The 24,188-nt window shown below is 49.0% G+C and overlaps 1 protein-coding gene across 2 annotated transcripts in view; it reads left to right on the top strand.

Annotated features, from left to right (window-relative positions):
* Positions 1 to 24,188, top strand: part of Nav1 (neuron navigator 1) — a 249,895-nt gene that overhangs the window by 147,390 nt on the left and 78,317 nt on the right. For both annotated transcript variants that reach the window (XM_077802994.1, XM_026397163.2), the window contains exons 5-6: positions 3,957 to 4,059; positions 8,500 to 8,865. In XM_077802994.1, the coding sequence (XP_077659120.1) occupies positions 3,957 to 4,059; positions 8,500 to 8,865 (469 nt within the window). The remainder of the gene's footprint in view (positions 1 to 3,956; positions 4,060 to 8,499; positions 8,866 to 24,188) is intronic.

The following is a 24,188-nucleotide window of genomic DNA, read 5'->3' as shown; positions in this document are numbered from 1 at the left end:
TCTTTCTCTCTCTCCCTGGCCCACTCTTGAAGCTGGAATCTATTCTGCAAGAGCTAAGAGCATGGGCCACTCCCAGGCCCTCAAAGTATCAGGGTAGGTAGTGTCCTGACCTGCCTGCAATGAAGAAGAATGGGGTAGTTTGCTGGCCGAGGCCTGGGCCTGGCAAGAACTGGGTTGGCTTGGACAGGAGCTTGATCTCACTGGCACAAAGGTGCCACGTAGACAGTGTCCTGAGCACTTCCCATAATGTGGGACACCAGGGGAGGTGGGCCACCAGATTCCTCCATCTTTGCTGTGTCTTAGGTGACCCTGAGGCCCACCCCACACCCTGACCAAACAGTTGATGGGGACACGTGGCAGCAGCCTCCAAGGCATCTTGGCATAGCCAATAAAACACACCATTGCACTTGGAGGTTTCTGTGGTCTTCCACTCTGTCCCTGGGCCTCACCCTCGTGGGACTCGTGAGAAAGTGCTAAAATTTAGTCATCGGTTGGGGATCAGGGGTGGAGCAGGGTGAGGGTTGGGTATGGGTGAGGGTGAAAGGTGGGGTGAATTCCTTGCAAATGCAACTTACTCATGTTTAAAAGCTAAAAATGTAAAAAAAAATGCCTTGGGGGATCATGAATGTGAATGTCAGTTTGCGCCCCCCACCCCAAACCTGAGCAAAGCACCTGCAGTCTCTTGAGCCCTGAGGCCTGCCCTTCGTATGCTTGCAAGTCCTCTCATCCTTGGGCTGAAGCTGCACAATCCTTCCTGCTTAGGGTTGTGTCTGTCACCCAGTAATGTAGAGGACAGCTGGACTTCTCAGGAGCTCACACACCCCTTGAGCAGAGCCTTGGAGATGCAGGGTGGTGTACCCAGGATGACCACCAGGCGGCACTGCCAGGGCACGAGGAAGCCCTGGCCAGTCCTGGCCTGGGAGTTGAGAGAGCAGATCCTGGTCACTCCCCTAGCAAATGAAGCCCTGTCGTAATTCCCGATGCGGGCCACAGACCTCCACCTGTGGGGAGGCTGCCCACAGTCAGATCTTCCTCCATTAGCATCTCTCTGCCATCATAGCTAGCCACCTCCCTGGACCTCAGCCATCTCTGAGGTCCAGTGACTGCATCAGTTCCAGGCATCTTTGGGACTCTAGTTTTTGGCAGGTCCGGAATATTATGGGGTACTCCTGCCCCACTCTGTGGACGTGAAATGAGGTGGGGACTAGGGGGAGGGTCTTTGAGGGAAGAGACACGGGGAAAGAGGGCACTTGTGACTGCTGCAGTGAGAAGACGGACAGAGGGCAGTGTCCCATTCTTGGTCACTACTAGGACGTTAAGTTCTAGATTCCTACCACCCCTCCTCCAGGCCCTTGGTCCTAGAGCATTACAGAATGCAGAGTGACCGTCTTGAACCTGGCCTTTGTGTGACTTCAACAGTTTTCCCCTTAAAGAGAGAGAGAGGACAGAGAGGAGAGAAATATCTTTCTAGTGTCACAATATCCATTTTCCCCCCTGTACTGGGGATTGAACCCAGGGGCGCCTTATCACTGAGTTACATCCCAGACCTATTTATTTTTTTATTTTGAGAGAGGATCTCACTATACTGCTGAGGCTCACCTTGAACCCTAACCCTCCTGCTTCAGCCTCCTAAATTGCTGTGATCACAGACGTGTGCCACCATTCCTGATAGTATCCAGCCATTCTTGAAATATTCATTAAGCACTTACTATGTGCAGTCACCGTGCTTGATGCTGCTGGTGAAGAGATGCTCTGTTATATACTGAAAAAATATTAAGTTTCTTTCTGGGTTCAACTCTGCCCCATGCTTCATGTTGGCTGCGTGACATTAGGCAATTTACTTGATCTCCCTGAGTCTCAGTTTTCTCTTTGTAAAACAGGACATCAGCACACATCTCCCAGAAATGTTGTAAGGATTCAACTAGATGATGTATGCCAGTGATTGGGCACACACACAAGTCTCAGAGTAAACTTGGTCCCCTTCCCCTTTGGAAAGACACATCCCTTGGACATATGTGCGCCTGTCCCTCATCTTGCCAAGCCCATGGAAGGCATCATCCTGACCCAGAAACCCGTGTCTTGGCAGCAGCTTCGTGGTCCCCACATAGGCATTTTTAGAATTAAACCTTAAAATATATATGTATACACTCTCTGACCCTGTCTGGGTTCCATGCCAAGCCATCAGTTGAAACCACGGAGCAGCTCACAAGGTGATGCTCGCCAGGATAAATAGGCATTGGCAGCCAAAGAGGTGACACCAATACTGGACAGAGTGCAGACTGCTGGCACAGAGGCCTGCCATTTGTCCCTGTTCCTTGCCACCAACATGGAGGGCTGGATACTTGGCACTGGCCATGAGACTATGGGGTAGGGGGCAGAGCAGATCCCCTAAACTGGGAAATGAGAGATGGCTGGGCCAGGGAGTGGAGCTTGTCCTAGAGAAGGTACCTCAAAGGCTCTGGAGAGGGTGGCACAGCATGCACCCTGCCCACCCCACGCGGCTTCCCTTGGCCAACAATCATGGCAGCCAGTTGCCAGTGACCTGAGCTCAGTCTCGAGGAAAAATACCGTTCAAGGGATTCAGAAACGTGTCCTCTGGCCACCAAAAGGAGCTGGCTCTCCAGCTGAGTCCGTGGGTCGGGGAGGGACAGAGGGGCAAGATGGCTCTTGCAGAGGGCTCAGGAGGCAATATGGATGGAGGGGAAGGGAAGTCTCCAGAGAGACAGAATTCCCCTGTTTTCTCCATTGTTTCACCTTCATCTGTCTCAGTCTTTGATGCTCCTGCTGCAGTCAGATCTTCCTCCAGTAGCCTTGGGAGATCATAAATGGGAATGTCAGTTTGCGCCCCCCAACCAAGGAGGCATTGGCGTGGTGGGTGGATTCCATTCAGTGACTCTAGACCCCAAAGTAACAGATAAACCACATGGAACAGGGGCAGGTCCTCTTGGTTAGTGGCCTCGGGGCCTAGCATGGGGCATGATACCAAGTGTATGTTTGATACAGGTTTGTTGGATAGGTCAATGGAATGGAGAAGGTTTTTCGAGTTCCTTAGCGCTCAGGTATTCCTCAGGCATTTGGAGTTGATATTCACCCTGGAAAGGAGAGGAGATAAATTTCTGATTGCTGTTGTAGAATCTCATCTGTGCAGGCTAGTGTCATCCTGCCTGGAAACCAAGGTGGAACCGAATGCCCCTGATCCTTTAGGATTCTGAGGCCCCGCACATGCCACCTCCTCATTCAGGATTCCACCCCTTCTGTGGGCTCTGCATTGCCTGGAACTTAGTTCCTGCTCCAGAAAATGACTGCTCCTCTCTTGCATCTCCCCTCCAGCCAACTTGCCTTTAGGACGCTCTGTGGGAACCATCTTCCTTGAACCCCACAGAGGACCTCAAATGTTCCCAGTCAAGGCCTGGGGCTCCAGTATGCAGCTAACTGTTAGCATCTCTTCCTAACCGTGTGATGGGTGACACGTTGGTAGATTGAAATCTGGTAGGAGTAGTTACACCAGAGCAGTTGGCAAATATGACAGTCACAGAGGCACCTCCTCCAGGAGCCTGTTTAACACTTACCTGCGAATTGCTGGAGAGGGTTTTCAGGCAGATGTTCTTGCAGACCTCAACCATGGGAAACCTTGCCCATGACTTCTGCCGTGAGAAGCAGGGCCTCTCCAAAACAGAGCCAGAGACAGATCCGACCACCTAAGGGATCTGAGGGCAGTACACCAACAGAGGCCACATCTGCAGCTCCTGCCAAGGTCAGGGCTTCAGAGGGCCCAAGGGCACGTGTCCAGGGCCTTTCAGAGGACCTGCTTGGCGGGCCATCTTTAAGGAAGACAAAAAACAGGTGACTAACATGCCCAGGGAGTATGGGTACACGGTCAGTCTCCCCTTTCCTGTGCCCCTGCACTCAGGAGAAGCCCTTTCCACTCACCCAGCTCTTTCTGCTCTCTCTGCCAGACCCAGAGTCCCAGAGAAAGAGGACAGTGCAAAATGTCCTGGATCTTCGCCAGAACCTGGAAGAGACCATGTCCAGCCTGCGAGGCTCCCAGGTGACTCACAGGTAAGCTCAAACTTTAGAGGATCATGCTCTCAGTCATCCTCATCTGCTCCCTGGGTCTGGTGGTCAGGGCTCCGGGGGTTTCCATATCTCCATGAGGTATCACAGGCCAGCCACACGGCCTGCTGTGTGGCCTGCTGTGTGCACAGTTTTCAGAGCCCCGCAGAGCTAGCCCTGCCGGGAATGAGGTGTCCAGCATCTTGGCAGAAGCAGCTCAGCTTTGTCTTATCTCTGCTTGAGTTTGAGCCTAGATTTTGCTTAGACAAAGTAGTTTCAAAATGGCTAGGTAGGGAATGGGGTGTTCAGAGTGTGGCCTGGTGCTCACTCTCCCTCCTTAGACCTCAATTTCCTCATCTGTCAAAGGGGGCTTTGTTTACTAAATATCCCTCGTGTTCCCCAGGTTCCCCCGTTCTACAATTCCAGAATCCATGCCCTCCCAACATCTGGGGCTCCTCACCCTCCCAACATTTGAGGCTCCTCCGTTAGGTGCCCTCTAGTCTCTTCCATCACCCATGAGGGAGGCCTGAGTGCTCCATAGGATCCACACAATGTCATTCATGCCCCATGGGTGCACCCCTGGTCCAGCCCTCAGAGAGACCTCAGTCCCTCCAGCTGAGTGGGGCATGCACCCCTCCCATCGCACCTCTCCCTGGAGCAGAGTCCTGGCTGTGGCCTCCAAGTGATTCAGATTTTCCTCTGGGCTCCTCTGGGCTGCCCAGATGAGCTCATGTTGTCAGCTCCAAGGAGGGCAGAGGGCTGGGCTGAGCTCTGGGGGTGAGGGAGGGAGAGTAGGCAGCCAAGGTTGGGAAGTCCTGGAGGGTGGACCTGGAGGGCTGTGTGAGGGTCGGAAGCCTCCCCAATTGGCCTGGAAGAGGGTTCCTCCCCATCTCCTGGGATTGGAAAACTGACAGCAAAGTTGGGACATAGGGTCAACGGGTAAAGAGCTTTCCTTAGCCCAGTGTGTGGCCAGCCCAAGTATCCAAACGCACACTTAAGTCCCCTCAGTGACAGAGAACTTTGTAAGCATTCTAGTCCACGGTGGGTTTGCTGTGACTGTCATGGAACTGAACTTCATCCTCAGGAGCTGCCACCCACTGGCCTAGTTCTTCCGTCTTCTTTCTACTACCTTCCCCATCCCCACTCCAGTTCCCCGCTGGAAAGTTCTAGATCTTTCCTCTCAGACATCTAAAATACTATAAATGATAAAAGCAATCAAAGCATCCACTTTCTGGGGTTTCGCTTCTGCTCAGGCCAGCAAGACTCTGTCTCCAGAAGGGGAGGTGATTCCCCTGGAGACCTAGGAAAAATGTGGATGAGAGTCTCCAGGGGCACTGGGACTCAGGCCCCCTTATGTCTGTCTCCCGTCACCCTCCCTCTAGCCCAGAGCTAGAACCTAAAGTGGGCTCATGAGTTTAGAAACTCAATGGGTAAAATCGTGGACATGTTTCTTCCCCTATCCTGGGAAGTTGCTGGAACATCTCTCAGCACCAAGTCACCCGCCAGCCTCATGCCAAAGAAGCTAGAAAGTGCTTAGTTGCTGAAAGAGTCACACCCCAAATGACTCACCCACAGACGCAGGGCAGAGGCAGTCACGCCAGCCTCCCTGTGCCCCGGCCTCCAGCCCCAGCTTCTGCTTCGGTATAGCTGAGGGGGGCTGAAGCCTTTGTGCAAAGCTGACTGGTTTGGCAGGGTGTTGAGGGGCCTCTGGCTCTTGTCTCCCTTTATAGGAAAGGGAACCACCAGCCTGAGGCTGGATTCTCTGTTTACCATGGACCCAGAGCCACTTCCTCTCTTAGCCATTGGTTTATATTATTCCGGTTCCATACTTGGTTAGCCCAGACACCAATTCCCTGACTTTTTGTGGTTCCTTTAGTTTTTAAAGTGCTTTCCATCAGTCAGCCAGTCCCTCTGCCCTGGGGTACACAGGACTTAGGCATATTTCCTGACTAGAGAAGGACCAACTGAGGCTGAAAGGGAAGGCACCTGCTGGGTGGCCCAGGCTGGGAGCAGCTGTGAGCCCACGTGGCACTGGGCATTGGCCTTCAGAGCAAATGCAGCCTCATCCCTGAGGGTCTCTCTGTCCAGAGGGTGCTGCCAGCAAAGTTGCTTTCAGCCAGGCACTCCAAGGTAACTCTGGACTCTTCCAGAAACCTTTATCCCCTTGCTGCTTCCTGTGTTTCTATTGGAGAGAGTGTAGGTCAGGGGCCATGGCTGGAGAGGAAATGAAACTCTGTTCCCTGCAGAGAGTCAAGTCTGGGCTGGTTGTTGGGCTGGAAGTCTGGAACTGAGGGTCTGGGCTAGAGTGCCCCCTGCTGGCTGAGGTCTAGAGGTGTGTTTGGGGGTTACAACAGAACCATGAAAGACAGAAAGAGAGACTTACTGTGCAGAGAGCTAAACAAAAGGCAGGCCAGGAACAGAACTGAGGAACCCGGATGTCCATGCAACACCTCACCTCTGCACAAACCTCTTACCACAGTGTAAGCTAACTACCCAAGCCCACTGCCCTGGAGAACTTCCCATCCATCAGCATGGTCACCACCATCCTCGTCCTCCTTCTCTCCGCCCAGTGGTCATGGTCAGTTTGTGTTTATTAAGCATTTACTTTGCAAGGCCCTGGGCTGAGTCTTGTGATGAGAACATCCCACTTCTTATTCAGCAGTCCTGTTGTGGGGCTGCTCTTCGTTGACCCACAGCTGGTCACCAACTACACCCCAGGCTCATGCCAAGTGCTGAAATACAGCAGTAAGCAAGGGAGACGGTCATATCACGGCCACAGTCTCTGGCTTCAGGGAGCTTCCATTCTCTCCAAGGAGATGAGGTGTCCAGGTCCACAGTAACCAGAAGCTAAAACAACACAGTGTGTGACATAGGACTGCAGAACACAATGAGCCTAAGGGCTGCTGGGAATCTGGTGGGGAGATGTGAACGGGCCAGGAACATTCAAGAGGGTCAGATATGGCAGTCACTAATTGTCCTACCCACAGGACCCCATTCATTGTGCTGTGTTTTTTTTTTTTAAATTTTTTTATTTAGAGATAGGGTCTCACTGAGTTGCTTAGTGCCTCGCTATTGCTGAGGCTGGCTTTGAAGTTGTGATCCTCCTGCCTCAGCTTCCAGAACCGCTGGGATTACAGGCATGTACCAATGTGCTTCTTCCCCCCCCACACACACACATTGTGCTGTTTTGAAGGGCCATTGGCTCCCTCCAGTTCTATTGAGGAAAAAAATAAAATCCTGCTATTTTCAGGTCCAATAAAAATGATTTTAGGGGATTTTCATTTTTTTCAAGGAACTTTTAAAAACAAGAATAGAAAATCAGTGTCCTCCTCCAATCCCAACCATGAGATGGGTGAAGAAATGGATGCATTCACCAAGCAGATTCTTTGCTTTAGGTGCCCCCATAGGTTGCCTCAAACCGCATTTCATTTTCTCAATCCTGTCTTGACTTTAGCTAAGCCAAGGGAGAGAGACCCTACCTAAGGTTGCCTTGAGCTGGCACCACTGTGAGGCTGGGAATGATTCGTCTCAGTCTGAACCCAAGTCCAGGCCACCTCTGCAGCCAGATCCCAATTGTATTTCCTCTCTGCAGATTCCCTGGCCCCTGAGGAGACATTCCCCACTCCTCAAGCCCCTTGACCTCTCCAGCCTCAGCCCTCTGGTACTACCTGGGCATCACTTCCTTGACCTGGCTTTGCAGGGCCTGAGGCTTGGGACCCTGGGCATCCTGCTTCACCCCTGGCCCACTTCCCCTTTCCTCTCCTAACCAGTGGACGCTGTTTCTGTTCCCCAGGGAGGCTCTGTTTCTTCCTCTGCTGCCCTAGGCCTGCGGCTGGGCCCAGTCTTCCTGGGGACCTGCTGCATGCCTGAAGCTTTTCCTCGGCTCTTCACACGCCAGGCTTTCCTAAAAGATCTGCTGTCTGGGGACCAGCTAGTCCTCAGCTCATTGATAGAAAAGAGGGGATGGCTATAACCTGTATAAAATGAATAGTCAAGACTCTGAGCTCAGGTGACTGGTCCCTCCTACTTCCCCTGGAAGGTCTCATTTGGCCTCTTCTCACTGAGGGAGCACCTTCTATGTACCAAGCACTGTCAGATCTGGTCACCTGTGGTCCTCCCAACTCCACCAGCTCTTAGGCTGTTATCCCCACTGCACAGATGAGGAAATAGAGGGTTTGCACAGTTACTTTCCTTGGGCTCACTTGCCAATAAATGGCCAAATCCACATTACAACCACAGGCTCTTAGGAATACGCTGGAGTGCTTCACCAGCTGCTTAAACTCATTTCCCCTTGACCACCTGAGATGCCTTGTGACCAGGGTGACCCAGGGACCTCAAGGAAAAGCAAGAATCTCGCATGTGAGAGAAGGCATCACTGGGATGCAGCGAGGAGACAGGGCACAGCGCTGCGCTCACTAAAGGAGTGCCCTTTTGCTCTTTGCCCAGCTCCCTGGAGATGACCTGCTACGACAGCGATGATGCCAACCCGCGCAGCGTGTCCAGCCTCTCCAACCGCTCCTCCCCTCTGTCTTGGCGCTATGGCCAGTCCAGCCCGCGGCTGCAGGCTGGTGATGCACCTTCGGTGGGCGGGAGCTGCCGGTCGGAGGGGACTCCTGCCTGGTACATGCACGGGGAGCGGGCCCACTACTCCCACACCATGCCCATGCGCAGTCCCAGCAAGCTCAGCCACATCTCCCGCCTGGAGCTGGTTGAGTCCCTGGACTCGGATGAGGTGGATCTCAAGTCCGGCTACATGAGCGACAGTGACCTCATGGGCAAGACCATGACAGAGGACGACGACATCACTACTGGGTAAGCACAGGAGCCCCTTCACCAGCTGGAGTGAGAGGCAGTGGAAGGGGATGTCTTCAAAGTAGAGTGGAAGATTTGTGGTGCTGTTGACCAAAGGGGTCTGTGTAGGGCTTCTGTGTACAGGTTTCGACCGCCTCCGCCGCTGTGTTCTGATGCATTTATTCTAGAGCTGAGGGTGGTGCCTGGGGCCGGCATACGAGGGCCTGATTGGTCAGTAAAGATGCCTCTTCCTTATTGGCCCCTATGCCTGCCATTCTGTGGAAGGCCCCACCTACTTCCCTGGGTCCTCTGCTGGCAAATCTGGATCAGTCCTGGAAGTGTGGGGCCCCTGCACATGCCTGTAATTTCAGCAACTTGGAGGTTGAGGCAGGAAGATCTCAAGGCCAGCTGGGCCACTTAGTGAGACCCTATCTCAAAATAAACAAATAAAAAGAGTTGGGGATGTAGTTTATGGTAGAGCACCCCTGGGTTGGGTCCCTAATACCAGGGAGTAGGGAAAACTCTTAGTACCAGTTCTTCTGCAAACTTTGTAGATCCAGGACATGCCAATCTGCTTGCCTGTTTGCAAAACAGTCTGAAAATGAGCTTGTGGAGAAGCAGGAGTCAAGCAGAAAGTGGTAACAGTAAGGCTTCTTCCTTTGCCGAGAGTTTGTAATCTCCAGTCCCCTTCCTTACCCTGTGACCTCTGGTCCCCTTGGGTTTCTGCCTCTGCAGATCTTGTACCCATAGCTTCCACGTCCCCACCCCAGGCTAGAAATGGGTAGCTTCTTTCCTGAGCTTTGCCCCACATGGACCTCCTTCTTCTTATCTTTTTCTGTCTAAATCATCAGGGTTGGGCCCTTGGAAACAAGCAGGGCAGAGGTAGCAGTCTGGGATCTGAGGGGAGAGGACAGGAAGAATGAAGTGCTGGGGGCCTCTGCTGTCCTGGCCAACCTTCCAAGCCCTGGAGACCAGGAAGCTGTCGAGATCCTGCAAGTTTCCCTGGAGCATCTCTCAGCTGACTGTCATTTCCATTCCTCCTTCTTGGCTTGCTGGGACCCCCAAAAAGCCACACCAGTATCCCTCTCCCTTTACCTCTCAGGGACTTAATATCTTACTACCAGTAAAAATCTCCTACTTGAAGGGAATGGAAAGTAGCCCCTCAGAAAAGACTGAGAGCCAAGCTCCAGGCAATCCGCTGTTCCTGCCGCATTCCCACCCCTGGGAATAAACTTGGCGGGGTCTGTCAGGGCCTGTCCAGCTGATGAGGCTGCTCTGGAGCAAAACAACTGACGCATGAATGGGGTTGTTTACTGCTTGTTAAATCCCAGGGGCCAGCCAGACCTCACGCTCAGATCCGCCAGCATATGGCCCTGAGCTGGGCTGTGCTCAGCATCCTGTGCTGGCAGGAAGGAGAGCGAGGTGCCTTGGAGGAGCTGCTGTACACAGCCTCTGCCCCGAGGAAGCGTCAGGTCCCCTTCCTCTGAGAGTTTCCAGCTGGGCAGGGCAGAGGGAAGCACAACGCTGTGGGACTAGGGGCTCAGAAATCTCTCCATGTGTGGGAAGGACTGTGGCCTCAGTCCTACGAGGCTCCCAGAATGGTGAAGGTAATGGGACCCCTGTCCTCAGGGGAGTCCCCCAGACCGATGGAGGTGAGAGCCCTCTGAGAGTCCCCCCCCCCACACACCTTCCCCTGTGTCATGGCAGACAACTCCCCATGTGTGAGAAGAGAGCACCTCACCCCTGCCATGGACAGACCCTGGTCTGAGGGAGGTGGCAGGACTGCTGGCATTTAACTAGCTGTGTGAGCTTGGACACATTAGTCACTCCCCCAGGCTTTCATTTGCCAAGTGCAGACCATAAGAGTACCACTAGCCCCAAGGTCATGGCCCATGATGAGGATTAAAAGAATTCACACATGTTCAGCACTCAGAATAATTCTTGACTCCTTGTAATTAGTCTCTCAGTGTTAACTACTGTTATTATTAGAGTCCCAGACAGATGGGGAGACACAGTCTTGTCCTCAGGTAGCGAACAGTCTCACCAGAGCGCTACTTAGAGTCAGCAGCAAAGTCAGATTCAGTAGCAGTTCACCAATCCAGGGCCATCTAGAGCAGGGTGTAGGGTATGGGATGCCACAGGGAGAACAGGAAAGGAAAGACTCTATCCATATGCTAGCACCCTTTCTTTTCTTTCTTTCTTCCTCCTTTTTTTTTTTAGAGTGGTGGGGTGCAGTACCAGGGATTGTACCCAGTGGTGTTCTATCACAGAGCTACGTGGCCAGCCCTTTTTTATTTTTTCTTTTGAGGCAGGGTCTCACTAAGTGGCCAGACTGGCCTTGAACTCCCAGTCCTGAGTTACTGGAATTACAGGCGTGCGCCACTGTGCCCAGCTTAGTTCCTTTTCTTTATTTGCCTCCTCTGGACTGTGTGTGGTACCTCTAAATCAGTAAAATAATAATAATAATAATAATAATAATAATAATAATAATAATAATCAAGAGTTCTTGAGGCTGGCATGAATAAGAACTTGCCCTCCCTGCACACCCACCTGTCGGAAGCCCAGGGATGCCTGGAGTTTGCACGAGGAGCACAGGATAAATTGTTAGCACAACCATACACACAAAGTGGCCCACACTGTAAACTGCAGTGCTAGTGCCCCCGATAATTTCCCATCTATTTTTTTTTTTTTATGATCCATCTTCAGTTAGCAAGAACTCGTAATCCCAGTTTTAAGGTTTGTCATTCAATTCCCTGCCAGAGCTGTAAACATGACCACCCTTAACGGTGCTTAGGAAATCACAGTGGAAGGGAATCAATTTATATTAGTCAGTAATTATAGTGGAAACAGTCCCTCCTGGATCCTGTGTTTTCATGGTTACCTGTTGTTTTTGCTTGCTTTTTTTTGTTGTTTGGTTGATTTTTGGTTTTTGATGAGAGACCGAGCATCCTGGATTCCAGCAAATCTTAAACTCTGCAAACCTGAGCTGCCCTCGCTCAAGACTTCTCAGGGCCCTCCTCTCCCCACTCTGGTCTTTATCCAGATTTTGTCAGTTAGAGAATGTCCTCTTCCTAAGAAAACTGTTTTTCCCATTCAGAAAATGGGTTGGGCTGGTCCCTGGAGGGGCCGCCTTCAGCACTTCCCTCCTCACCCACGTGGTGACACTCCCCCACATGGTGACACTCCTGGTCCTCTGCTGTAGGCCAGGGCCGCCTGCCAGCTGCCATTCCCAGGCGCTCCCAGGGCTGGGCCACCAGAGTGCATGCGCTGATTGCTGGGCTCCCTCCTTCTCCACTGGGTGACACAGTGGGCGCCAAGCGATCCCGCTGAGCCGGGAAGGATGACAGTGACTCTGACCCCTTTTCGGTGCTCTCAGTTATCTGCTGGGGGAGGGTGCCCATGCCACTGTCAGCTCCTGACCAGCCCCTACTCCATCCAGACACCACGCCTCTTCCCAGCTTGCTTGCCACTCACAAGACGAAGAAGGCAAATTCTCCAGACAGGTCCACAAACCAGAATGAAGAGGGCAATGCCAGCTGCCCTGAGAATCACACATTTTCAAAAGTTTAATATTAAAAAATGTGGTGCTTGCCTCGCATGTACAAGGCCCTGGGTTCAATCCCTAACACCACCAAAAAAAAAAAAAAAAAAAAAAGTGAAGTATACGCAATGTTTATCGTTTTAAAGTGGCACCGAGTACATTCACACTGTGATGCCACCATCAAGGCCACCCATCTCCAGAGCTTTTTTATCTACCCAGACTGAAACTCCACACACTCATTAAACAATGCCTTCCCTTCCCCACCCCCTCCAGCCCCTGGCCACCTCTGTTCCACTTTTTGTTTCTTTGGATTTGACTACTCTAGGTAACTCCTATAAGTGGAATCAGACCATATTTGTCTTTTTTTATGACTGGCTTATTTTAACTAGCATAATGTCATCTAATTCACCCATGAGGTAGGATGTGTCAGAAATTTCTTTTTGAAGGTTGAATAATATTCTGTTACAGGTGTATACCACATTTCATTTACCGACTCAGGCATTCATGGATTGTATTACCTTTTGACTATTGGAAATAATACTGTTAGGAACATTGATGTACAAATATCTATTCAAGTCCCTGCTTTCAATTCTTTGGGGTATATACCTGGAAGTGGCATTGTGGATTGTCTGGTAATTCTGTTTAATTTTTTGAGGAACCATAAAGACTGTTTTCCACAGAGACTTCATCATTTTACATTTCCTCCAGTTCTAATTTTTTTTACATCCTTGCTGCTTACTAATTTCTGCTTTTTTTTTTTTTTGATAAAATAATGGCCATCCTAACTGAATTAGTCAGCTTTCCCCTTAATGTAACAAAATGCCCGAGATAATTGACTTTAAAAGAGGAAAGGTTTATTGGTCTTACAGTTTTAGAGTTTGGGGGCCTATTTGGCAAGGGTGGTGCATCATGGTGGGAGTGCATAGGGAAACTATTCACTACTGGCTGTACGGCAAAAGGGAGGCAGAAGACACCAAGATCTCACAACCCCCTTTGAAGGCACACCCCAAAGACCTAGGGCCTCCCACTGCCCCCATCTCTTAAAGGCTCCACCAGGACCAATCCTGCAGCCCATGGGCATTTGGAGAACATTTAGGATTCAAAATATAGCACTAAAGTATGTGTAGTAGTATTTTGTTGTGTTTTTTTAAAAAAACCTATAATTTTATTTTTTGGCTGGGGATGTGGCTCAGTGGTAGAACACTTGCTTGGCATGCCTGAGGCCCTTGGTTCAATCCCCAGCACTGCAAATGTACACACACACACATAATTTTTAATTGACATATAGCAATTTTACATATTTATGGAGTGTGGCGTGATATTTCAGTGCACATATACAATGTGTAGTGATCAGATCAAGTAATTGGTATATCCATCACCTAAGACTTCTATCATTTCTTTATGTTGGGAACGTTCAAAATTCTATTTAATACCTATTTTGAAAATTACAATTAGTTATTGGTAACTATAGAATATTAGAAGTTATTCCTCCTATCCTGTTGTAGCACAGAACATGACACAGTGCTAGAGTCCCTGTCTAGCGTGGGTTCAATCTCCAACACCTCAGAAAAGAAGAAGTTATTTCTCTTTCCAATTGCATTCTCTCTCCATCCCTCCCTCCCTCCTCCTTAGCCTCTGATAACCACTATTCTGTTCTCTTCTTCTATGAGATCAACATTTTAGCTTTTACGTATAAGTTACGTATAAGTCATTCATGTCACTGCAAATAGCAAAATCTCATTTTTTATGGCTAAATAATGTTACCTTATTTGTGTATATAGTGACACACACACACAAACAAACACACACACACATGTGTGTACATGTATATATTCCACATTTTCTTTGCCCATTCATCCATTAGTGGATACCTAGGTTGATTCCATATCTTGGCTATTATTAATTGTGCTGCAATAAATAAAAATACAAATGCAGACATCAAGTAGTGGGATGGTCGGATCATATGGTAGTTCTTTTTCTGAGGAAACTCCATATTGTTTTCCATAATGACTGTACTAATTTTCATTCCCACCACATCCTCACCAGTGTTCGTTACTTTTTGTCTTTTTGAAAATAACCATCCTAATAGGAGTGGTCTGGATTTGCATTTCCCTGCTGACTAATAATATTTAGCATCTTCATGGTTGTTAGCCATTTGTATATCTTCTTTGGAGAAATATCTGTTTGAATCCTTTGCCCATTTTTTAATTGGATTATTTGGTTTGTGTTGTCGAGGTGTGGGAGTTCTTTATATATTCTGGGTATTAATCCGTCATGAGATATGTAATTTGCAAACACTTTCTTCCATACTGTGGGTTGCCTTTCATCCTGTTGATAGTATTCTTTCATTCACAAAAAAAGGCTCTCTGTTTTTTTTTTGTTTGTTTTTGTTTTTTGTCTGGGGTTTTATTTTTTGAAAACAAGCTGCCAGGTTGTGTCTTGGGCTCAAGTGATCCTCCTGCTTCAGCCTCCCAAGTAGCTGGGACTACAGATGTGTGCATCTGGCTAAAGTTTTTCATTTTGGTGAAGTGCGGTTTTTCTGTTTTTTTTTTTTTTCTTTTTCTTTTTCCTTTCATTGCCAGTTCTTTGGGTGTCATATCCAGGAAGTCATTGCCAAATCCAATGTCATGCAGCTTTCTTCCGTTTTCTTCTGAACTTTATAGCTGATGGAACTTAAAAAATAATAATAATAATAATACAGATTCCAAGCCTAATCTCAGACCCACCAGTGTGGAATTTCTGCTCCCCTAGGAAGCCATATTTTTCTAAAGCTTCTCAGTGGTTTTGGACCAGTCTGCCTTCTATCTAGTACAAACATCCCTGTAGTGTCCCTGACAGCCAGTCTTTCGACTTTGGCTTGCATGGGCACAGTGACAAGAAACTTATTCCATTTCACGTGGAATTAAGTTCTAAGAAAGTTTTTAAATATTCAGCTGAAATCTGCTCCACTTTTGCCTATGAATTCAAACACCATCACTGGGGAAAATAGAATAAGTATAACTCCTCATCCAAATATGTCAACACATACTTAACAATTGCTCAGATATTTTTTAACACCCCCCCCCCATTTAAAAAAAAAAAAGTCCCCAGCTTATTTCAGTACTTTGTAAAATGACCCAGTTTTCCAGACCCCTCATGGTCCTGGTCACCCTCCTCTGGAAGCTCTCAAGTTGTCAACTGTCCTCTTAAATGCTGGCACCTAGACTGATCCCCTGCTTGACACTAGAAGTAGTCCTGCCAGGGTAATTCTCAAATCATGACACTGCAGACAACTTCGAGTTGGCTGCTGACTGTCCTAGATGACAGCTCAGGCCATTTTTACCACTTGAAAAAAAAAAAAGAAAAGGAATTTGTTTTTCTAAAAATAGGAAGGTCTGGAATTTAATCTAAGTAAGAAGATAAGTCTCCTAGCCATCTGTCCTCCCCATCCCTGGCATCCAGGGTTGGCGGGAGGGAGTCAAGGCCAGAAGTCTGCAGAGGTGGTGCAGATGTTGGGGATGGGGCCACAGGCTCCCAGGTGGCCAGGAGCTAGGAGACCCTCCCATCTCCCCCAGCCGTGCGTGGGTCTGTCTCTGAGCAACTCCCTTCTGTCTGTGGTGGAGGCGGTCTGGATGGGCTGGGATGGGGCTCTGAGGCAGTGACGGGTGGGAGCTTGCAGGCCAAGTGAGCAGCCACCCGCCAAGTCCCACGACTCCAGAGAGTGCTGTTCACACTGGACAGAGGTGTGCCCCCTGCAGCCCCCGCAGGATGGCTGTCCAGTGACCCATGCCAAGGACCACGGAACCTCAGCCAATGTCAGCAGGCCCCATCTTGGGGGGGCTCTGTGTGTGTGTCCCGGGCACAGCGGGCTTGCTTGGAGACTGTCTGCCAGGCCTGTGGCTCTCAGGTGGTTCCCTGCCCTCTGTGTGTGGCTGGGCGTTCCAGGCTTCTGTCTCCTCCTTGCCTCCCCCCTGCTCCTCCAGCCTGTCCTCTTGAACTGTGCTTGGGGGCTCAGGGACAGATGGGATTCGTTTCCTCCTTGGCTCTCAAGTGTCTTGACGTTGAAAAATGTCAAATAAAATAAACTTGTAGGACTCTGCCTTCTCCCAGGCTGGCTCTTGGACTCCCAGAGGCAGTAAGCTCAAGCCTTAAAGAGACACTTCAGCCTGGTAGTGAAGCCTCTGCCTCTGCCGCTCCTCTTGGGAAAAAGAGCCCACTCTCTGCTCTTCTGCTTGGCCATATCTGACTCCCAGACCCCAGGATGCCCTGACCAGCCACTTTCAGGGATGAGAATTGTCTTGCATGAACACTGGGTTTGCACAGTTTGTATGAAGAGAACCCTTCTGCGTGTGAATGGACAGGAAAGAGTTGTTTCTTCTTCTGCCTTTGACTTCTCTCTTTCCTGCCAGTTCTTCAGCATCCCGCCTGGTAGGCAGATGGACCAGGTCTGTTTTTTGCCCCTGAAACACAAGGACAGGGGCAGGGAGTGATAGGGGGATGTCCTGGCGAGGACCCAAGGCTCAAGTCCAGAAAAGAAATTTGGATTCTGCCCTTAAAGAACTTCAGATCGAAAAGGAAGGAAAGATGCTCAATGGACCCACAGTAAAGGAAGGGACACACGATTGTTGCCTTGTTTGAGGATAATGTTTAAAATTACAGCGCTGATTCACAGATTCATACCCAAAAGCTCTGATTGATACGTCTTTGTGGTGCAGTGAAAGGATCATGGGTCTAATATCAGGATCTGGAGTTCAGTCCTAAGCATACCTCTTGCTTGCTGTGTGGCACTAGCAAGTTATCTAATCACTTTGGGTCTTTATAAAAAAGTGATTATTTGTGCCTTGTGAGGATCAAGTGGAAGAGAATAGGGAAGAGTGCCCTGAAAAGTATATAAGGCTGTTGGTTTGAAAACTATTATTCCAATTTCAACCTGATGTTTTGTTCATTTACCTGATGGCCTCTGTCTTAGGGAATTGTTAAAGTGTCAGAATAAGGTTTCTTAAACTTGGCAGATGACTATACTGAATTTGGGCCTTGACTTCTGTCCCAAAGAATAATCTTGTTTTGCTTTGTCACACTGTCTTGATATTTAATCCTGCAAGTGTGCAGTTACTTCAATCGACTTTTGAGAGTAGGCTTGTTCGCACAGGCGTACCACAGATTGGCAGAACAGTAGTGTGGTTACAGTAGAGGCTCAGAGCTAGACTGCCTGGGTTTCAATCCTGGCTCTTCCTCTTCCGAGTTCTTTGCCTCTCTGTTTCAGTGTCCTCGGCTGGAAAATGTGCGGAGTAATGGCACATACTCTTAAGATCCATGTGAGGGTTACAGCAGTTACTAAATCTACTTTAGATGTCACGGGTGCTCAATAAATTTTAGTTGTTGTTAGCCATTGGATGACAGACATTAGCAATGTGACACATTCTAAATGCACATTTTAAATGATAATATAGTATTTGAAAAAGTGTGTGTTCGTATTCATGCTTGAAAATAGTATTTCTGCTCTTCAAACTTACACATTTGCCGAGCAAAGTGGATATTCTGACCTGTTTTTACCTGTTTGTGCAGTGGTGTTTTTTTTTTTTTTTTTGTCTTGTTTTATTTTGTACTAGGGATTGAACTCAGGGGCACTCAACTACTGAGCTACATCCTCAGCCCTTTTTTGTATTTTATTTAGAGACGGGTCTCACTGAGTTGCTTAGGGCCTCACTAAATTGCTGAGGCTGGCTTTGAACTCATGATCCTCCTGCCTCAGCGTCCCAGGCTACTGGGATTTCAGGAGTGCGTCACCGCGTCCGGCTCATGCAGTGTTTTTATGTGTGCCCATCTGTGGCTTGGGATCTGGGCTGTGAGTACAGCATGAGGTTGTGCAGTCAGCTAAGTTAATTGTGCACAGGATCACACAAGTGGCCATGACCTCTTTCCCATCATGACCTAGCTAGTTGGGCTGTGTGTGCCTTACTCTGACATATGTTTCTTATGTGAAAAGTGTCTCGGGCTGGTGACTTAATCCATTTTTTCCCTGCTGTAACACAGTACACAGACTAGATAATTGATGAAGAATGGAGATTTCTTTCTTATGGTTCTGTCAGCTGGGAAGTCCAAGATTGCAGGGCCACATCTGATGAGGGTCTTCTTGTTGCATCATCTTGTGGTGGAAACTGGAAAGACAAGAGAGTATGCACAGGAGGGCAAAGGAGGCCTAATTCATCCTTTTCTCAGGAACCACTCCCACAGTAACTTACCCACTCCCACGGTAACCGCATTAATCCAGTCATAAGGGCAGAGCCCACATGACCTCATCATCACCCTTTGTTTCTTGGCAGTGCTAAGGGTTAAACCCAGGCAGGGGCTCTACCCCTGAGCCACAACCCAGCCCCCCTAATCACCCCTTAAACATCCTATATCTGAGGGTTGGGGATATAGCTCAGTTGGTAGAGTGCTTGCCTCACATGCATAAGGCCTTGGGTTCAATCCCCAGCACTACAAAAGAAAAAAAAAGTCCTATTTCTCAGCCCTGTGGCACTGGAGTCCTCAACAATACATGTCTCTCCACCCCCTGTTTTGTTGTTGTTGTTGTTGTTGTTGTTGTTGTTGTTGTTGGTATTGGGTAATGAACCCAGGGATGCTTAACCACTGAGCTAAAACCCTGGATCTTTTTTGTATTTTATTTAGAGACAGGGTCTCGCAGAGTTGCTTAGGGCCTCACTAAGTTGCTGAGACCGGCTTTAAACTGTGATTCTCCTGCTTCAGCCTCCTGAGAGGATGGGATCATAGACATGTGCCACCATGCCCTGCTGTCCTCCCTTTAGAGGAATATGAGGCAAGGATTTGAGTGCAAGTGGCTTATTTGGGAGGTGATCTCAGAAAGCACTGAAGAGGGGTGGGGAATAGGACAGGGAGGAGAGGGAAGCATGAATCTGAGGGTTACTGCTGCAGGCACCCGGAGCTTAGGGATTCGGGTGGTCCTAGGGATTGAACCCAGGGTCTTTCACATGCTAGGCAGGTGCTCTACTACTGAGCTACATCCTTAGCTCCTCCCCTTAATTCTTAACAAAGTATCAGACAGTACTTCTGAGTCTGCGCAGAGTTAATACATGTCCCAGTGTCTGTTCACACCCAACAAGGTTGGGGGAAGGATAGAGTAAGCCAGGTGTTCCAAAGGGACTGCTGGATGTATGCTAGTTGCCATAGCAACTGATGCCAGTGGAAGAGCAGGGGCCCCCTCCTCTGAGTGTCCTACTAACCTACAACTGAGCTGCTGAAATTTTCACTGAGCATGATGACATACAATTTGGTTGACAACCGGAATGGATTGGGGCTGAGGAAGCTGTTGAAATGGGATTGACTTTTCCCTACTAGCCCTGTCCGCCTGTCTACCTGTCCTTTTGTCTTTCCTTTCTGACTGTCAGCCTCCTCCTTTGCTCCATGCCCTTGTGTTCTGTGATAAGCCATCTGGGCTCATGCGATGCCTGGAAATCCCATGCTATTTGATGTCATCAAAAAGGCACAAGTTTAGAACTATGACAGACTATTCAGATCCCATCTCTGTGGCTTCAGGAAACCTGTTTATTCAAAGGAAGACTAGTAATATGGGAGTAGGTTTGCTCTTAGGATGTAATGGTATATAATGTCTATGGTATACTTGGTATATAGTAGGTGCTCAGTCGATGTTAAATCCCTGCCTTTTGGTTGGTTTGTAGAACATTGAAGCTATGAAGGCCATCTGTGCAATGGAGTTTTTCTGCCTGGATGGTGAAGCCCAGTTGCCCACTCATCTTTGCCAAATCCTCTCCCTTCAGAGAGGCTTTCCCAGTTCATCCACTGCAGTATGGTTGCTATCTAACTCAGGGTTGTCCTGGAACTTGGGTGCATCGTTAGTACAATAAAAGTACAATAACTTGTGCTTTTATGATTTTTCTAACAATTGTCTAGCACATAAGTTTTACAAAATACTAATGTGGCATTATCTTATTTAATCTTAACAGTATGAATTAGATCTTCTTTTCCCTAATTATAAGTGAAGGAATTGGAATTCGGCTTAACTGATGTGGCAGAATTGCATAACTTGAAAGTGGCAGCATCAGAGCAGAACCCAGGCCTGGAACCCGACTCTCATGTCCTGTGCTCCTTCCAGTAGACGCACTCCTTGCTGTGTGTACCCCCTGTGTCCCTGAAGCCTGGGAGCATGTCAGGGGCGGGGATTATATGCTTTCCACTGAATAGAGGCTTCCCAAGGACAAATATCCTATCTACTCTTTTCACTCAATCTAGCAGCTTGGGTTCTTAGGCCATGCTGTTGACTGACCAATGAATCATTGTTAGAGACCCCCTTCTGGAATGCCCCTAATTGACCTTCCCATCTTCCTTGCTTTGGAAAGCCACAAATGTGGCCACAGCCAGGAGCTCTGGGCCAATAGCAGAAAGAGCAACCCAAACCTCTGTGAATACTGCTCCTTGTTTGACTTCAGCTCAAAGGCTGAGCTGTCCCGGGATGTTCATGAGGGGCCAGCTCTGGCCTCTGGGCTATCAGAAGTCCCTGGCCAGGCAGCAAAAGACCATTCACTACAGTCAAAGAAAAGCCAGCATTCCAGGCAGGGGACTTACCGGGGTACCCAAAGAGATGCTCACTGAATTGTCCTTCCCATATATTGGGGCAACAAAGGAATGATACAGGCAGATGCATCAAAATATGGATTTTTTTTTTTAGAGAGTGAGAGAGGAGAGAGAGAGAGAGAGAGAGAGAATTTTCAATATTTATTTTTTAGTTCTCGGCGGACACAACATCTTTGTTGGTATGTGGTGCTGAGGATCGAACCCGGGCCGCACGCATACCAGGCTAGCGCGCTACCGCTTGAGCCACATCCCCAGCCCCAAAATATGGATTTGAGAAGCAAATAGAAAGGAGTCCGGCCCCCAAAGACCTAAAGCATGTAGCTACCTGAAACAGGTCAACATTCACTGAATATATGCTGGTCATGGAGAGAGAGGATAAGGAGGATAGGGAAGAGGGTCATGGAAGATAGGAAGATGGGGGGCATGTGCCATAGGTAAACAGAGCCAGCACGTTCGTGATATGGGCCAAGGAGTGGAAATGAGAGACAGACATTGTAAAATCCATCTGAACACATGTGTGAGAGGTGGCTGGATACAAAGAGGCTGTGTGTGCACAAGATCAGTTGAGGATATGCCTGCTGTTATGCTGCCAGAGAGACACAGAGGGTGTCTGAAAGGTGGAGGGACTTCCAGAGAGGGGTGAGTGACCCTGAACCCAGCCTGGGGACCTGACTCAGAGCAGGACAAATGGATTCTCACCAGCCAACCTCCTCTTCTCCCTTAGCCAATTGATACTTGAAGTGGCCTGGCTTGTGTTCTTTCTTGTGGGGCATCTCCAGCCTGGGAGATAAGGACAAATCTTTGATCTGGTTCCTGTCCTCTTCCCTTGACTGCTCCCTCCTCTGGCCCCTTTCCTCGGATCCTCCTCTCCCTGGTCACCTTCCTCAATCTCTCAGTCTTCCTCTACTTCCATGTCTGGTTTCTGTCCTGGCCCCCGTGGTTTTGATGACAAGGGGCGGTTCAGGAATGACACTATCTATGTATGCATGCATGGCCATGTGGACAGGCTCTGGTGGTGGGACTTCTCGCAGCAGGGGTTCCCAGGACTGCTGACATTCTGCTGAGCATAATTATAAGATGAGGGTCAGAGTTTATCTGGTTGTCACTGCCCCTTTCCAAGCCACGAGTTTCTAAAGCGGGACTCTGGGGGATAGCCATCCGTTCCAGGCACATGCAGGGGTGAACTTGCCCCAGATGTTCCCTGTTTTCTGAATTGAGCCAGAAATTCAGAAAAGGGCAAGGATCTCCCTGTGTGAGTATCCAGCTGAGTGATCTCATTGAAGTCTGGGAGGCATACCATGTCTATGTCCCTATCTGTCCCTGTGGTAGTTTCCTCTTCTTGAAGGCAAAGTATATGGAACTTTCTGCATTTTCAGTTCGCCTCTCACCACCTACGTGACCTTGGTATTACATAGCATCGTTGTACTTCATCTTATTATTCAAAAGGAAAGATGATGCTAATGCCCCCTCATGATATTCGTTCATACATTCAGTAAGTAGTTATAGAGTACCATCTGTATACCAGATGCTGTGGATATACTAAGGAAAAAAAATGAGTATTTTTTTTTATTAAACTCATATATGAAATAAGAAATGGCACTAAGCAAGCAAATGGATATATAAAAGTATATCATAGTTTAAGTGGTGCTGTGTATCTAAAGTAAAGCTCAATAAAAGGCAGAGAGTGATGGGGGAGGGGACGACGTGATAGGGTGATCAGAGAAGGCTTGTTTGGTCAGTGATGCGGATAACTGGGGTTACAGCCATCCAGCAAACGGCAGAGTCTGTGCAAAGAGCCTGAGGCAAGAATGGGCATATGTTCAAGGAACCACTAGGAGGTCAGTGTGTCAGACACAGAGTCAACAAAGGGAAGAGTGGTCAAAAATGAGGTAAGGAGGACACGCAGGGCTGAAGACAGTGGCTTTGCTTCTCAGTGAGAGGAGAAGCCATTAAGGACTTCAAGGAAGAGGGTGATGCAATCCACCATGTATTCAGAGGGTCAATCTGGCTGCTATGAGAAGAGATCACAGGGCAAGAGGGAGAAGCAGTAGGTGTGCATGTGCAAATGTGCGAGCATACGCACATGCGAGCACGCGGGCACACAGGCTGGTATCTGCTCAGTGACTCTCCCTCTTGTTGGCATGGCAGCCTCTCTCACTTCCCTTCCCATCCCATTGTCCTGTCCCCTGCTCTCAAAGGCACACTGATGGCGTTGGCGTGGCTGAGGCAGGATGGTAAGCTAGCCTAAGACGGTAGCTCACTATATAAGATCTGGTAGGGGCTCCCCTCTCTGCTGCCGCTCCTCGCTGCAGGGGTGGTGGGAAAGGCAGGTCTCCTCAAAGGTTATATAAATATTTGCTGAGCAGTAACACAGCTGGGAGCAGGGCCCCTTCCTCCAGCTGGTTCATTTGCCATCCCAGAGAAATCTCAGCTGGGATGAGGGCTGGGCTTTGGAACACTCCACGGTGCATCTGCTGACGCTCAATGCCCCCGATTCAGACTGTCCCATCGACCAACCTTCAAAACCTTCCAGTCTGAGCCTCCCGCTGGCTCCAGGGAGAGGGTTCACAAGAAGTGGTACTGCTGTCTGTTAGAGAGATCCCTGGCTCAGGAATCAGGGGGCCTGAGTAACGCGGAGGGATCTTGAGCACATCACTTGCGTGTTGCGTCCTCTGTGGAAAAGAGGGAGTTGAACCAGAAGATCCCTAAAGTCCTTTTCAATTCTGATGTGGGAGACTCTCCGACTGAATGAACTGGGTCTGGTCCAGGCTACCTGGTATCCCTCCTCAAAGGGCCTGGAGGTTGGTGAGGAGAGGTAGAGCCTTGCTGGGTCAGGAGAGGAAAGGAGGGAAGCTCACCACGCTCACAAGCAAGAAGCTCTGGAAGACCCAGAAATGCTATCAGGTCAAGAAATCCACTGGGAGCTGGGCGTGGTAGCACACATGTAGTCCCATATGCTCAGGAGGCTAAGGCAGGAGGATCATTTGGGCCCAGACTGGGCAATATAGTGAAACTAGGATGGTGACTCCTGACTTGGGAGTCACCATCATGGCTTCCAGACTGACTGGCTACCTTAAGCTACTCTTTGAACTTTTCTAGCTTTTACTGTGCTGAAGCAAATATAGTAATACCTGCCTCACTTTAGATCCCTGGGTTGAATAGAATAAATTTATCCGCATGCTTTAAAAACTAATGCTACCTAGAGGGTAGG

Source organism: Urocitellus parryii, chromosome 9 (assembly GCF_045843805.1).
Source record: "Urocitellus parryii isolate mUroPar1 chromosome 9, mUroPar1.hap1, whole genome shotgun sequence".
Lineage (NCBI taxonomy): Eukaryota > Metazoa > Chordata > Mammalia > Rodentia > Sciuridae > Urocitellus > Urocitellus parryii.
Note: the sequence above shows the minus strand (reverse complement) of the source record. Positions and strands in the feature narration are given on the sequence as shown.